Source organism: Mixophyes fleayi, chromosome 5 (assembly GCF_038048845.1).
Source record: "Mixophyes fleayi isolate aMixFle1 chromosome 5, aMixFle1.hap1, whole genome shotgun sequence".
Lineage (NCBI taxonomy): Eukaryota > Metazoa > Chordata > Amphibia > Anura > Limnodynastidae > Mixophyes > Mixophyes fleayi.
In genome coordinates this window covers 48,894,082-48,909,463 of record NC_134406.1, presented here as the reverse complement: position 1 = coordinate 48,909,463, position 15,382 = coordinate 48,894,082, and the positions used below count along the sequence as shown (strand labels likewise).

The following is a 15,382-nucleotide window of genomic DNA, read 5'->3' as shown; positions in this document are numbered from 1 at the left end:
GGGAGTCAATGTTTTAAGTGGCTGGTTTTATACACGGCACCACCCTGGCTTAGTCCCATTCACTCTACTGAACAACCTATTGCATTCCCTAAATAGAGAATAGCCCAGAAACCTCAAATTCAGGTGCAGGACAAGCAACTCATCATAAATATCAACTCTCTGAACGAGCAAACCAGCCAGCATATAAAAACCTGAGTATATCAAGACTGCATTAAAAAACACGGAGATGTATCAGACAAGACAACCATCTTACATGTTGGGCAAAGTCCTTAATCACAGGTGAAACAAAGCTATCACAGATTTGTTTAGAATATAGAAAAGCATCCAAATCCCAATTGTACCAATTACTCAACAATGTTAATATGTGAGCTGATTCCACTAAACAGGTTTTCCATTTTCAGGAACAATATTTTATTTTACGATTAAATCATTTAACTAGTGAGTCTGGTATGAATTTGGACCCTAGAATTACTAAACTGATATTCTTCATTTCCCTAGATCATATTTTATCCAATTGAATCTATATGTTCTATGGTTGATATTTTTTCAAAAGACAGTTGACAGGGATTTCAGAAAATTATTGGATCAAATAGAAACCAAATGGTCAAAAAGATTTCTCTAATTTTATGCTAGTAGAGTGTACGGCCTCACAACAACTTCAGTCTAAAGGAGTGTAGTTGTCCAGAAGAGCATCCATTATTAAATGATAGCGTTACTCCAGCTAATGGCTAAATCGATTAAGACTGCTGTCTGGTGATGCTGAGGGGCATAACTAGGACTGTACGAGAGGGGCCAGCCTCCCAGATCGCAAATATGAAGGCAGGCACAGGGAATTCATTTTTCACGGTAATTGAGTTACAAATGAGGGTTTGGGGAGCAGCACATTTCCTTCTTGCCCCAGGCACTAGTATTTCTAGTTATGGCTCTAGTGATTTATATCTAGAATTTAAATCTTAGTTTATGCAATTGTTTTCTTGGAAATGTCTATAAGTGCCTTTAATAGAAAGGAAAGTGAGACCCTGTATGTGGATCTCTCTATTTAGGGGTGTTCATTACCTCTTTATATGAATAAATAATACCTAGAAAACTTCAACATGTACTGACAAAACTTAAATCAGATTGCTATCCTGGAAAAAGATTATCATCTCGTGGCTGGGCAGGATCATAGCTCTCAAAAGGAACTTTGTTTTGAAGCAATTGTATCTCTTTCTCTAACGTTCCCAGTTAAAGTTCCAAATCTGGCTGTCAGAGACCTTCAGACACCATTCCTTAAGTTCATATAGAGTGCCAAACCCACAAGAACATCATTCTTCATACTCAAGAAGCAAAGGAACAGAAGTAAGTGGGGATTTCCTGATTTTAAACTAAATTATGTAGCCTTGCATCTAAGTGAAATAACAGCTACCGTTTGTGCCTCTTGACACAATTGCTTGGCTGGTTATGAAACACCTTTTTTCAACTTCAACTTTCTTGCATCTCTGTGAGGACTAAAAAACAGGTGGTTCTCCAATCAAACTTTCACCCATCTCTCGAATTCTTCTTAGATATTTGGGACTGCTGTAAAGCCCAATTCAAACTCTCTTCTGAAATCTCTAACAGCCTAGATTTCCCTCCATGTCAGGCTCTCACTTTAAGCTTTGGATGCAGGCAAATGTTAGAGTTGTCTATGAGCTGACTGTCCAGAAACATTGGTCTTCGCTGCAAGATATTCAGCAATAGTTTCCCTCCCTTAGTCTTAGACAATTCCTTATGTCTCTCCCCTCAGTAGGAGGGGACCCAACTCCATTTAAGGGTGTCTGTCTGTGGTCTCCACTGAGGAAAGGAATGATTTCATCCCTGTATAGTCTCTTAGTTGATATCATCCTTGACTCCCAGAGCTCCAATGAGTGAGACTGGAAGAGAGAATTGCCCCCCCACCACCTGATGGGTTGCATTAGGAGGAGGCCAGAGAGGGAGTTGCCACAAGTTTTCATATACATCTAAAATCTAAAGTCATGGCAAAAAGTTTTGAGAATGACACAAATATTATTTTTCACAAAGTCTGCTGCTTCAGTTTTTATTTTATTTTTTTTAAATTTGTATATACTCCAGAATGTCATGAAGAGTGATAAGATGAAGTGCAATTAATTTCAGAGCCCTCTTTGCAATGACATTAAGATTTACCCAAAAACAGCATTTCCACTGTATTTCAGCCCTGCCACAAAAAAAATAGCTGACATCAGGTCAGTGATTCTCTCGTTAACACAGATGAGAGTGTTGACGGGGACAAAGCTGAAGATCACTCTGTGATGCTGATTGAGTTAGAATAACAGACTGGAAGCTTTAAAGGAGGGTGGTGCTTGAAATCATTGTTCTTCCTCTGTTAACCATGGTTATTTGCAAGGAAACACGTGCAGTCATCATTCCTTTGCACAAAAAGGACTTCACAGGCAAGGATATTGCTGCTAGTAAGATTGCACCAAAATCAACCATTTATCGGATCATTAAGAACTTCAAGGTGAGAGGTTCAATAGTTGTGATGAAGGCTTCACGGCGCCCAAGAACGTCCAGCGAGAGCCAGGACTGTCTCCTAAAGTTGATTCAGCTGCAGGATCGGGGCAATACCAGTGCAGAACTTGCTCAGGAATGCAGGCAGCAGGCAGGTGTGAGTGCATCTGCATGCACAGTGAGGCGAAGACTTTTGGAGCATAGCCTGGTGTCAAGAAGGTCTAGAAAGAAGCCACTTCTCTCCAGGAAAACCATCAGGGACAGATTGATATTCTGCACAAGGTACAGGGATTGGACTGCTGAGGACTGAGGTAAAGTAATTTTCTCTGATGAATCCCCTTCCAAATTGTTTGGGGCATCTGGAAAAACACTAGTCTGGAGAAGCAAAGGTGAGCGCTACCATCAGTCCTGTGTCATGCCAACAGTAAAGCATCCAGAGACCATTCATGTGTGGGGTTACTTCTCAGCCAAGGGAATGGGCTCACTCTCAATTTTGCCTTAGAACACAGCCATGAATAAAGAATGGTACCAAAACATCCTCCAAGAGCAGCTTCTCCCAACCATCCAAGAACAGTTTGGTGGCAAACAATGCTTTTTCCAGCATGATGGAGCACCTTGCCATAAGGCAAAAGTGATAACTAAGTGGCTTGGGGATCAAAACATCGAAATTTTGGGTGCATGGCCAGGAAATTCCCCAGACCTTAATCCCATTGAGAACTTGTGGTCAATCCTCAAGAGGTGGGTGGACAAACTAAAACCCAGAAATTCTGACAGACTCCAAGCATTGACTAGACAAGAATGGGCGGCCATCAGTCAGTATGTGGTCCAGAAGTTGATTGACAGTATGCCAGGGCGAATTGCAGAGGTCTTCAAAAAGAAGGGTCAACACTGCAAATATTGACTCATTGCATAAACTTAATGTAATTGTCAATAAAAGCCTTTGACACTGAAATGCTTGCAATTTTACTTCAGTATACCATAGCAACATCTGACAAAAAGATCTAAGAACAATGAAGCAGCAAAGTTTGTGAAAACCAATACTTGTGTCATTCTCAAAACTTTTGGCAATGACTGTATTACAATTGATGTTATACCCCTGATAGACTCTTTAAAATGATTCCAACGGCTAGGCCATATTACTGGTGGGAATGTGGCCAAAGGGGAACTGGATGCCTTGCCCTTGAATGGTCCCTCTTTGGGACAGGGTAAATTTCATAATCACTTCAATGCTAGAGCAACAGACACCAAAAGATCCCTGATGTTTTCTACTCTCTCAACTTGCCCAGGATCTTAGCTCACATAGCCAAAAACTGGTTTCTAACTTAGAGGCAGCAGCTAAAGTGCCGATTGCTAAAAATTGGAAACAAACAGACCACCCTTCTATTTCACTTATTAAGAATTATGTCAGGCACATTGCATGCATAGAGAAAATCTAATACATTTTACACAGTAAATCAAATAATTTTTTACACGTAGACGTACCCTGGGCCCCTCTATGATGACCTTTACCCTTTCTTTCTTCTTTAGCTGTGTACTATATATATATATATGTTATACAAGCACCTGGTTAGTAAACAGCACCTTCCCATTTCACCCGTCCACCACTCCTTTAACACATTGCTTTTATTTTTTTCAGTTCCAAATACTATTTAAGGGGAATAAAATTTTAAGGACACGCTATGGTTTTATATTTTAAAAGTTTGGTTATGTATCATGTTTGTACTGTTTCTTCACTCAAATTTACATTAAATAAAGAGACAGGCATAATGTTGGTATTAAGGATCATGGTAAAAAAACAAACAAACCTGGATTCAAGTTCATCACCTCTTACTTTTTTTACCTTAAATCTGGAGTACAATAGTATTGTGAATATAGTTAAACATAATGTATCTATTTTGTGTCACAATAATCACTTTGTATCAATTCTTGATAACAGTTGTTGTTTTGGTCTCAATGCTGCGAACTACCCACTTTGCTGACCCTAGGATAAAATTCCAGCATGATTAAATTCCAAGTGGTCGTACTATCAGTTACGAATTAAAGCTGTCATGAGCCAGCAGTTGGACCCCCACTCTATATTATCACACTGTACATTCATAATTCTGAAATATTCCCTACTGGACATTTTTTTTTATAACTTACAGTAAGTCTTTCATCCCAAGGGATTTAATATATACAGCCCCATTTTCCATGTATTTCTCCCTAAATTTATTGGAATATACTAAAATTGCTCACCCCACGTTCACTTAATCCTTTATCAAGAACAAACTTGTAAACTGAGTTTTAATGAAAAATGAGGGGGACCACTTACTGCTTGGGCCCTAGACTACCTCCAAGATGGCTCATGGGGAGCGACAAAGGAGCCTCTGTTTGCTCCACTGTCCTCCACTTCCTAGATCAACTGCTCCTCCCCCCACTCCCACACTATCCATCCCTCTAACCATATCCACATTTCTTTACTACCGTCCCTCCCCTTTTTCTGGAACAAGATATCTGTTGGTAGCAAACTCACATCCATTCATGATCTATTTGTTCCCTCAGCTTCACTCCCAGACCTCGAGTAGGCATTTGACTTTCTCCATGCTGAGTCATCTGAGTCATACCCTCAAAACTTTCTCTTTCTCTTCCTTTGAAGTGCACAGCACCCATCGCTTCTCTCCAATTCACTTTCGTGTTGCTGTCTTTTGCTGCTCCCCAAGTCCAATCTCCCAATTCATTGAAAACTTTTCTGCCTGGCTCACATATTTCCTAAACTTTGACCTATCTACTTGCCACTTGCTTCTGAGCTTGTCACAGCCTGGTGTGGTTCCAGCTATTGCAGAGAGAACCCATGCTGTTTTCCATTCCCGCATCAGCGCAGGCTATGATTGCTCTTAGGGGAGGAATATGCTTTAATATATTTATTTACACTGCAACGGTCCATGTTGATGACCATGATCATTATCATCAGTCCTCATCTGGGGTCGAGCACCCACAATAGATACTGCCGGTGACAGGCACATCTGCAGTGGTGACCTCTAATATTTTCACAATTACATAAATATACCCTTAATGCACTTGCTCTCCCTATCCCTTTCACATTCCCTCTCTCTAAGCATAAGGAGTCATAGGTATAAGAAGTGTCTGAATCTGCATACAGACATATGCATACACATCTTTAGTGCACATACGCAGTATGGAAATGCATATTTTACACAAAAAAAAACACAAAAATCAATTTATATACAACTTACATCCTATTCCACATGAGCTCCATACTGCTGAATATTGGGACATTTGGGATGATGGTGATGTAATTCGATTTGAAGTATCTGTGCTTATGTAACACTGACTACTATGACAAATATGATGATGATAATGAGAAAAGATAGGAAAACGATTATGTAAAGTCAAAACTGATGTGACTGGGTGACTGCTTCTGTCCACAAAATGTAATGGGAGAAATTGTGTTTTCAAAAACAGGAAGTCAAATAATATAAAATTATCTATAAATAGACTAGAAATGAACGTAAATTATTGTAAATTATATAAAAAAGTATTTTTCCTAAAATGTATAATTTTTGGGGTAAATCCAAAACCAACACAAAAACATAAGGATGCTGCTAAAACAAAACCAAAACATGGGGTGGCTCACTCATAGACAGAATATGTATCTTGATCTGAAAAGGACATATATATATATATATATATATATATATATATATATATATATATATATATAATATAAATGCCTAGTGGCATGTGTGGAAAAAAAAAACAAGCTGCAGCGCCACCTGCTGGGCAGAGTTATACACTGACCTATATATTTCTTGAAGGAGAAGTGACAGTTGGGAGTTGTTGGTGGTTGCCGGGGGTGACAGTGGGGAGTTTTTAACACCTTAAGTAGCTTGATGAAGGATGTGGCGATGAAGATGAAGGATGAGGTGATGGAGAAAAATGATGAGGTGGTGACATGTGGACAAAACCACGTTAAAAAAGGGCGCTTGCGTCGGGAAGTAACGCTCTTCCCCTGAGGAGGCCTGGGCTAGGCCCAAATGCATGACAACATGATCCTGTGTGTAACACTCCCTTCCTAATAAGGCTTATGACAACATGTAATCTTTGTCCCTTGTCTCAGTACAACCACCTCTAGAGCTGTCCTTCGCAGTCACCAGATCTGATTCAAGATTTATGGTATATTCTGAAACGACTCCTGTAAGACCACCATCAACAAGTGTCAGTTGAGTGAGTTTGTTGTAGAAGAATGGAGTTGCATTCCTCTTCCACAATTCCACAATGGTGAGCTCAATGTCAGGGCTCATGTAGTGGCCAGATGCCCTGTTAAGTGACTTTATATTGATGTTTTCATTTCCTACTATTCAGTTATGCAAAATCACAAAAGTCAAGGCCCTTCCTGAGTAGAAAGACCGATGCTCATATAGGAGATAAGTAATCTGTCCCTGGCAGAAACTAGTGATTTGCAGTGAATCTCCTCCGCACCCTCCATGGTAGGCACTCAAGTAATGAATCAAGAGTAAGTGTAAAGAAACACACAGACATTATTGAAAAAATTCTTATTATGAGAATATACCTGATGCTTTTTGGGGATGACGTTATAAGGGAGGGAGTGTATGGTATAAATATGTAGAAACAATGTACTAACCTAAATTTACGGGGGAGTCCACACTCAAGACTAGAAACCTCTAAGTATGATTTCTACTCAAAGACTATAATGTAGAGAACCTTGCCTTAGGTAAGTATTTCAAACTGGAGATTAGCAAAATGCAATAAGGTGAAACAAACAGACAAACTGAAAGGCTTTTTTATGAAGCTACAAATGAGTGGAAATGTTCTTGCCCTTCATACATTTGTTCGGTGCAAATGCGCCCATATATATGGAACGTGTATGGTGCCATTTTCTGTGGGTACAAATGTTTGCTTGTTCTGATGGAAGGAGTTGGAGCTTGGTGTATCCATGCTGGACACAGGCTATGTGTACTCGGGCATCTATTATTTTACCTACCTGTGAAAATAAAAATTTGCCGTACGAAGTAAGATATTTCAATGAGATTAAAGGGTTGGAGAGAATGCATTTACACAGTCATTCCCTGTTTAGTAAGGGACCCATAGCCTATTTCGCCCTGAAAAGGACAACAAATGTGTGGGTTCATGGTGGTAGCAGAGATCAGCCTTCAGCAGACAGTCAATAGGATGTCATTTGAACCTTCCAGTAACATTTTTTACGGTAAAGGGCATCATTAGGGACATATCTACCAATGTAGTAAAACATCCATATATGTGATTGTGTGATCGAGCAGTATGAGAAAAATGAAATGAAGGGTTGTCCTAAATTACTGATACTGATTGGCATTACTTCTAGTAATGCCCAATGAACACTGGTAAGAACTACTGGCAGTCTTACTGGATAATAAAACAACTGATGGACATTTTACTTGATGCTGCTGTTACTACTGGGCATATAACTGGTCATTAGCGATACTGCTGGGCATCCTATTGGGTATGATTACCTCTGCTGTTCCTATAACTGGGCATTACTGCTGGCATCTTTGAATTTGTATCTTTAACACTGGCATATTAGATAATACTATGTATTTCCACACTCAGATTTTGGGACATTAGTCATTGCCTAGAGATCCCTGCTTTCTGTCCAGCACACGCCTTTTCTCTAAATATAATCATGGTCTCCAAAAGATTTTTCACCTTCCTACTTCTCTATATGTCCTTCAGTGACAATACCTATTACAGTGTGAATAATAAGATCTTTATGTACTTCCCATTTCTCAGTTCTTACCACATTACTGGTTACTATGGTATGGTTTCAGCCAATTATTTCTCTGTTGTGGTGATTGAGTTTTAATTCTTGGAGTTTAATTGAGTTTTAGCTCTCCTGCCATTAGCTCCAAGAGGGGAAAGTATAAGAAGCCAAGATTCTACTGAGTCCAGTGAGGGTAATTTGAGCTGAAGGTAAATTGTATAAGTGTATACACATGACAAGGCATGCTCATCAATCATTGGGGAAATTGTTACAGAAATTGCTTCTGAAGTAAGACTGAATAGGTGTGTAGCCAGCTTAATTTGTAATCTATTTTGGTCTCCTATCTAGGCGCACAAATGTATACAGCATTGTCTGGAGCTTAACACTTTACATAACATTTAGTTGATTACAGAAAAGTATAATGTTACTTTTCAAGTGCAGTAAGATCTTTTAATTCCATTATACGTCAATATAACTACACCACCAGTTTTGACCCATTTTTTAAGCTTGAGTTATATAGGGGGAACACTGTAGTTTTGGGTGTTTTTCCTATAGATTCTTCTTCCATTTCTCTGTTTCCCACTTTTGAGAATATGAAGGATATGATCTATTTCTCATCATTACATTATATTTACACTGACTTTTATATTGTGATGCTAGGAGAGGTAAATAAGGCATACACAGAATATGCAAATGTAACTTTATGTACCTGTTATTTTATAGCATAATCCGCTGTATAAGCAGTCTGTAAAATACAACCTTTTAGATCACAGTAAAATCTGAGGCCAGGACACACAGTTAAAGAATTTATTGGGCATTTTGTCAGTTAGAAGAGGTAAATGTTACTGAGCATTCAAGTGTCCCTTTGATTGAGGTTAAAAGGTTCAGCACTTAGAAGTAGTTTACCACCCGTCTGATGGACTGGATATTTGCACTCTGGGCCTGCCATTCATTGAATGTGCGGAAGTCTCCCCTCTCCACAATGTACATACGTCCACGGTAGTTGGGCTCTTCATACAGCACCCATCTAGAATTATACAATTAATCATAATAAATACAAATTTAAACAGCATTGTTTGACTTTTCTTTACATGATACAGAAAATACAAAGTCCAGACACCTCCATTACAAACCACTATACAACAGTAATATTTAGTGCAATGTTACATTCTTACATTACTTCCAGACCCCATACAGTGCTTTACATTAATTTGGGAGCTTAGTATTAATTTGCTATGTTTATGTTAATTTGAGGACTGACTATTAATTTGGTAGGTCTTCTATTAGAGTGTAGGTGCTTTTGTAAACTATTTATATATTTATATTAGAAGACTGTGACCAACTGTTGAGCTCCAAAGAGATCTAATTAAAGTAAACTACTAGAACCCACTGTTCTCAACATTGTCCAATTTTCATTCTCATAACTCAATTCATACCCTAGTTAAGTTGGAAGTAATTCACAAAGTGGCAAAAGTTACCTGTCGCTCAACCTTGCAACAGTCTCAATCCAAGACTTCCCATATTGCTTTAAATATAGAAACCATGTCCTCTATAATGCTCAGAATGTATTTATTGAATTAAATGATTTTGGGTCCTTAAGCTAGTAATGTGTGTTGGTCTTTTTTACATTGATTTGGGAGCATCTATATATTAATGGCATAAGTATGACTTTTAAGAGTGAGTTCTTTCTATGATGCTGTTGTCTAAACAGGGCATATCATATACCAATTTAAAGTTCTTGGTCTGTAGATTTGAGATATTTATATAATGCAATCGCTTGCATCGTTTCGGAGTTATTTTGCAAAACGTCCGCCTACCATTTACTACAATATATTACCATTGTTCTCTGGAAAATGTGAGTGAGTGAAATCTCCCTGGGCACCTGCAGGGTGACCTGGAACATGTGACCTGCTGGGTGGTATGGAAACTGTGCCAGTTATTTGCAGTCACATATATCAGCGCATCTTGCGAGGACTATACCCAGCAATGTAACTTTGATGGAAGAAGTTATACATATATTTCATAGTATATAATTCTTTATTCCCTTTAATATAGTGATTGATAATATAGTTATTTATTCATTATACTCTGTTGTTAAAATTTCTGTATTTAATGTAGTGCATGAAAAAATATTGAATTATGTTAATAAGCTAATTTAATCATTACATTCAGTTTAATTTATGGAAGGGTTACCTCTAGTTCCATTATATTGTACAATATTCTACATACATTTTATATATATGGTTACAATTACAATGACTAATATTAAATAGGGGAGATGGGGAGCAATTTTATTACACATTTTTCTGTATCTGAAGAAGTTATTATTATTAAAACAGTTATCTTTAATATCGGCAACAGTGACACGTGCCATCTGTGTACCACTTGACATCATACTTTATTTTAAGCGTGATGTATTCTGTGTGGATCACGCTCCACTTCTCAGCATGATACTTACGCTCCATCACCATAGACCTTCATGGCATTCACACAGTTCTTGTTCCAGCCTCGTCCTTGGAGGAATGGACAGTCCTCGCAGAACTCCATGCATTGACCAGTGAAGTTACATCCTTCAAACAGCTCCAGTCTGTAATGTTCTCCATGCTAGAACAAAGGGAAAGAAAATTGAGATATCTGTGATAGCAACATAGTGTCTCCTCGTCATAGCAGAAAATTGCAGTTACGTCACTAGGCATTTCCTCCATGTAGGCAGGCCTGGATCCTGGCTCAGTTATCCTGCGCAAAGTTACTATTACTATTGCATGTATGCTGACCTTGATCTTGTAGTATCTGCTATTGCATTTAATAATAGATCCCGTTTTCATTTAATCTATTAGTAACAAAATAGGGTATTTGAACCTTTGCCCCCTAAATATCTCCTAGTTTAAAAAATAAACAAACTTAAATGTAATAAAAAATGTCTGGGTTTGAATTGCATTTGTAAAAGTAACTATGAGAAAAGTATATATGTTCGGTTTGTGTTTCATAATAGTCACTCCAGAAGACAAGATTCACCTACTGTTGGTCTCTCTCTCTCTCTCCCTATCTATCTATCTATCTATCTATATATATATATATATATATATGTATATATATCGTCTACTCAACATAAATGGGAAGTTAACATTTTTTTTATTAGATTTTTACATTTGTTCTCTTCCGAGATGATTTTAACTTAGGTATTCTAATGATCCATTTTGAATATATAGAGAAATGTTTCTTTTACGTTTCATTTAATAAGTCTCACTTATTCTTTTTCTTTTCTTTATTATCGTGAGATGGTGCCTGACAAAATATATGCCTTTGTAATAAGATGTGTCTTTGCCTTTGTGTTCCAATTGAGTAATTTACAGCGGTAAGCAACACCTGTCTGCTTTCACAACGATTAAGTAGAATCGATCCAATAGACACAACTATACATTAAAAAGTCAGGATTCAATATAAATAATACTTAAAAACAAGAAATAACTGTTTTAACTACAACCATGGGCAAGTCATTTAAGAAATTAAAGATAAGGAATATAAAATAAATGAAACACAAACCATTCGGACAGGTCTACTGGACCCCATGTGGTCGTTGTGTCCATTCCAACGATGGAAGTCTTGATATTCCCCTCGTTCCAGAATATACTGCTGTCCTTTAAAATCAGGGTGATCAAAACAGATCCAGGCTCCACTTTCTACCCGGATGGAATTGACACGATTCATGAACCCCCTGTCTTGAAAGTTATCGCAGTCTCCAAAGACCTCCAGTTTCCTTCCTGTGAAGCATTTTCCCTCATAGAAAATGATCTAAAACAAGACAGCAGACATGATTTCTTTATACATGAAGCCAAGTGTATAGAGGGCAGCCTTTTCTCTTTGTCTAGCGGAAATGTGAAAAATGTGATAGTTGTATAAATGAATTTGTGAACAAAGAAGATGTGTTTTGTAGGAAATTATTTGCAGATGCTCCTGTCAAATAAAATTGTTTAATGTTTCTGCAGGATTTACCCAAGAAATAACTTGTAACCTTTCACACCAGCATCAAATAGAAATCTACTTATAATTCCATTTTAGTTGCAGATCTGAAAAAGATTCATTATTCATCATTCAGTTCACCTTCATTTCTTTTACTGTTAAATTTATGCTGGAAATAAGTTGCATGAGTTTAGTGGAATATTGCAGCACATAGGCACAAAAAATGTGTCTGAAAATACTTGGTCATTATTAGTCATGTAGTTACTATCTATGAGGAATTCGTGTTGCTATGTATTTTTTTTTTATGACCAATGAGCCATCTATCTACAAAGTATGAATCTATCATTATTAAACTGATAGTTTCCAGTCCTCACCACCACAAATTCCCTGCACGCTCTATAGGCGTGTACTTCTGGGTATTACTATGATGGATTGTAGACTCAGAAGCCCATTAAGCAGCCATGGGGCACAGAAGTACAAATTGGAAGAACACGTGTTTGATGATCGCTATAGGTTTCCTCAAAGCAATGTGTTCTGAAAACCTGAACGCAAACGGAATGCTAGTAGAATCGCAAGTGGGTATGGTGACACTGGAAACAATGGTTTCTCTTTTCTAACCCATTTACATGCATTTAAAAACACCTGCAGTAAACTTTAATGTGAGTGAGCCCTTAGGTCTGGAAGAATATTGACTTATCAAAATTGATTTGACAGCTAGTGATGATAAAAGTAATGTATATATAGTTCTGTCATCTGTATCAGCCTGTTTTTCAGTTAGTTTTGGAAATATTAATTCTAGATAAATAGAATTAGTCTTAAATATAGAGCTACGTGGGACATGGTGTCTTAGCTCAGTTACAGCACTGTGTCTAGCCTGCCCCAATTAGATCTACAGAAAATATAGAAAGCTGTTTGGGAATAGAAAATATAGTATAGACCAGCAATCAGTGGGCTTGAGGAAAGGTTGAGAAACTATTTCATAACTATGAAGTATAAACTGAAGTCACTATATGGGTTCAGAGTTATTTCATATTGTTTCTTGTACAGCCTATTCTAAGCTATATCCTAAGCTACATAGGTGTTTATTCAGTTGTTTTGGTTGATTGCACAAAATAACCAACTCTATGGACAAACTAGACAGTGTACATGTGTCGTAGTTCAGCAGTGAGTCAAAATAGACTCATTCTGATTGGCAAATAATCCCATGCACACATCAATGTGATCATTGTCTGACCCACACAATTCAATCTGATCACATGTGGCAATGTTGTATCCATATGTCTCACTTGTTCTTTGAGTATGAAGTAAAGAATTATGAAATACCTGTTATAATTGCTGACTAATATAAACTGTCCAACGCTCTTAAATTCTACATTGAAATAATAATATATGAATTTACACAAAAATGTATTTTAAAAAAATCCTTTCCTTAATAATGTATAAATTTTACTTATCAAGAATTCTTTATATTCATGTTTCTAGAAAAAAAAAGGCCAACACTTTCCTGCAAAAAATGTCTTTGACTTCATGGGCTGAGTGTTTTTCCTTTGCTGCCTCAAAAGTCCAGAAGAGTATTTGCATGGGGGGCAGGAAATGGTGGGCCTATTTGGTGGGATCAGCCTGGAGCTGTATCAGCTCACTTATTTATCCACCAATGTCGATTATATAAATCCATGGACAAACAAAGAGTGGTAGTCCACTGAGTTTATGCATCTGTGAGCTGCCTTTACTGTAATGTGATGTTATATAGTGTGTATTATAGCATTGGCTCTGAAAGACAGAGGGTTTTTAAATGCCTTGTCTGTGGTGGCAACATCTAAATGTGGATTGCAGTTTGGTAGGGGGTTAGTAACGTATGCAGCAGCAGCAGCAATAAAGGTCTTTTAATATTAATGGATTTATTTAAATTTTCATTTTGAAAACTATTAAACGCTAATAATACACAATGCACCGTAATCTCACAAAATCGCGAGACTGCTTCAAATTGAAACTTTTTAGATATTGCCCTTTTTTTACTTCTGGCATATATGTGAAAATAATTTGTTATGTATTCTGTTTAGCTAGTATCCTTTAAATATTTGTATGTATAGTGGGCATATCAATTAAATGTGTCTTTGAGCAACTAATCACTTGCAAATAATAAATAACGATCTCCCCCAAAATATACACAAGTAAAAATGTATACACATTGTTTAAACAATGTATTATGTTCTAATAATTACTGTAGGGATTCCAACATGCATTTATGTATTCCTCTGCCAACATAAACTATCCCTGAGATAACACGTTTGAAGAATAAAAAAAAGTTTTTGTTATTTATAATATAATGTTATATAGCATATATGTTAGCCACAGCCGAATAAAACTATTTACTTACTTTTCCAGAATACTGAGACATCTTTGTACTGGACGCTGTCCAAGCCAACACAGGAGCCAACAAATCTGACAGAAAGAAAAATTGGACACTCCAATATATATCACAGTTCAGACAGAGGCTGATATCGCGAGTCTCCTCTAACAATGCAGCAACTATAGAAGGTTTAACATTTTCGCTTGGTAGACAAAATCCCCTGTATCTAACACTGCTGATCCCAGACTTTCAACATATTGTAGATGAGCAGACAAAAGATTTGCTCGGCAGGAATTTGGCTGATGAGAATGACAGTTTCACTGCACCTTTTATGTATAGAGAAGCACGACATGTGATATTTAGAAGAGTTTACCATATGCTGCTAATAACTTATAGAAATGCACATTAATCCACTAATAAATCCAGGAAATGAGACACTGAACACATGAAGTGAAGGTTCATGACCTTCTCCTGCGTATGGAATATTTACTATACTGTATACTATAAGATCAGGAGAATGTAAAGAAGAATTCCAGTGTAAAATAATATAGGATTAATATACAAATCGGAATAACATTAGGAAAGGAATGCCCAATTTTATAAAAACGGGGTTAGATTTGTCCTTGGTGTTAAAAACTATTATGTATTAAACAGGTGTAGAACCCCACTAAGCGCTAGATTTCCAGTTGCAGCAGATAATAACTCCTAGTACAACTGCACACAAGTTGTAAATCAAATAAATAGATAGTTAAATAGAAAGGGAGTCATTGCAGTGCTACTGGGTTTCCCAAAAACTATTATGCTGCACAAATTTGGATTTAGTTTGTCCA

General features: G+C 37.3%; 1 protein-coding gene across 1 annotated transcript; it reads right to left on the bottom strand.

Moving 5' to 3' along the window:
* Positions 1-9,041: 9,041 nt before the first annotated feature.
* CRYGN (crystallin gamma N) lies at positions 9,042-14,630 on the bottom strand. Its single transcript, XM_075211241.1, has 4 exons — positions 14,580-14,630; positions 11,786-12,034; positions 10,701-10,846; positions 9,042-9,269 (listed from the first exon to the last, which is right to left on the bottom strand). The coding sequence occupies exons 1-4, from the start codon at positions 14,598-14,600 to the stop codon at positions 9,134-9,136; spliced, it is 552 nt and encodes a 183-aa protein (XP_075067342.1). The 5' UTR covers positions 14,601-14,630; the 3' UTR covers positions 9,042-9,133.
* Between the last annotated feature and the right edge of the window lie 752 nt (positions 14,631-15,382).

Excerpts from the sequence above, each read along its gene's own strand:
- CRYGN (XM_075211241.1), bottom strand. The coding sequence starts at position 14,600 with ATGTCTCAGTATTCTGGAAAA. Across the intron at positions 10,847-11,785 it reads CCAGTAGACCTGTCCGAATG|CATGGAGAACATTACAGACT; the intron begins GTTTGTGTTTCA and ends CCTTTGTTCTAG. Across the intron at positions 9,270-10,700 it reads AAGGTCTATGGTGATGGAGC|ATGGGTGCTGTATGAAGAGC; the intron begins GTAAGTATCATG and ends GTATAATTCTAG.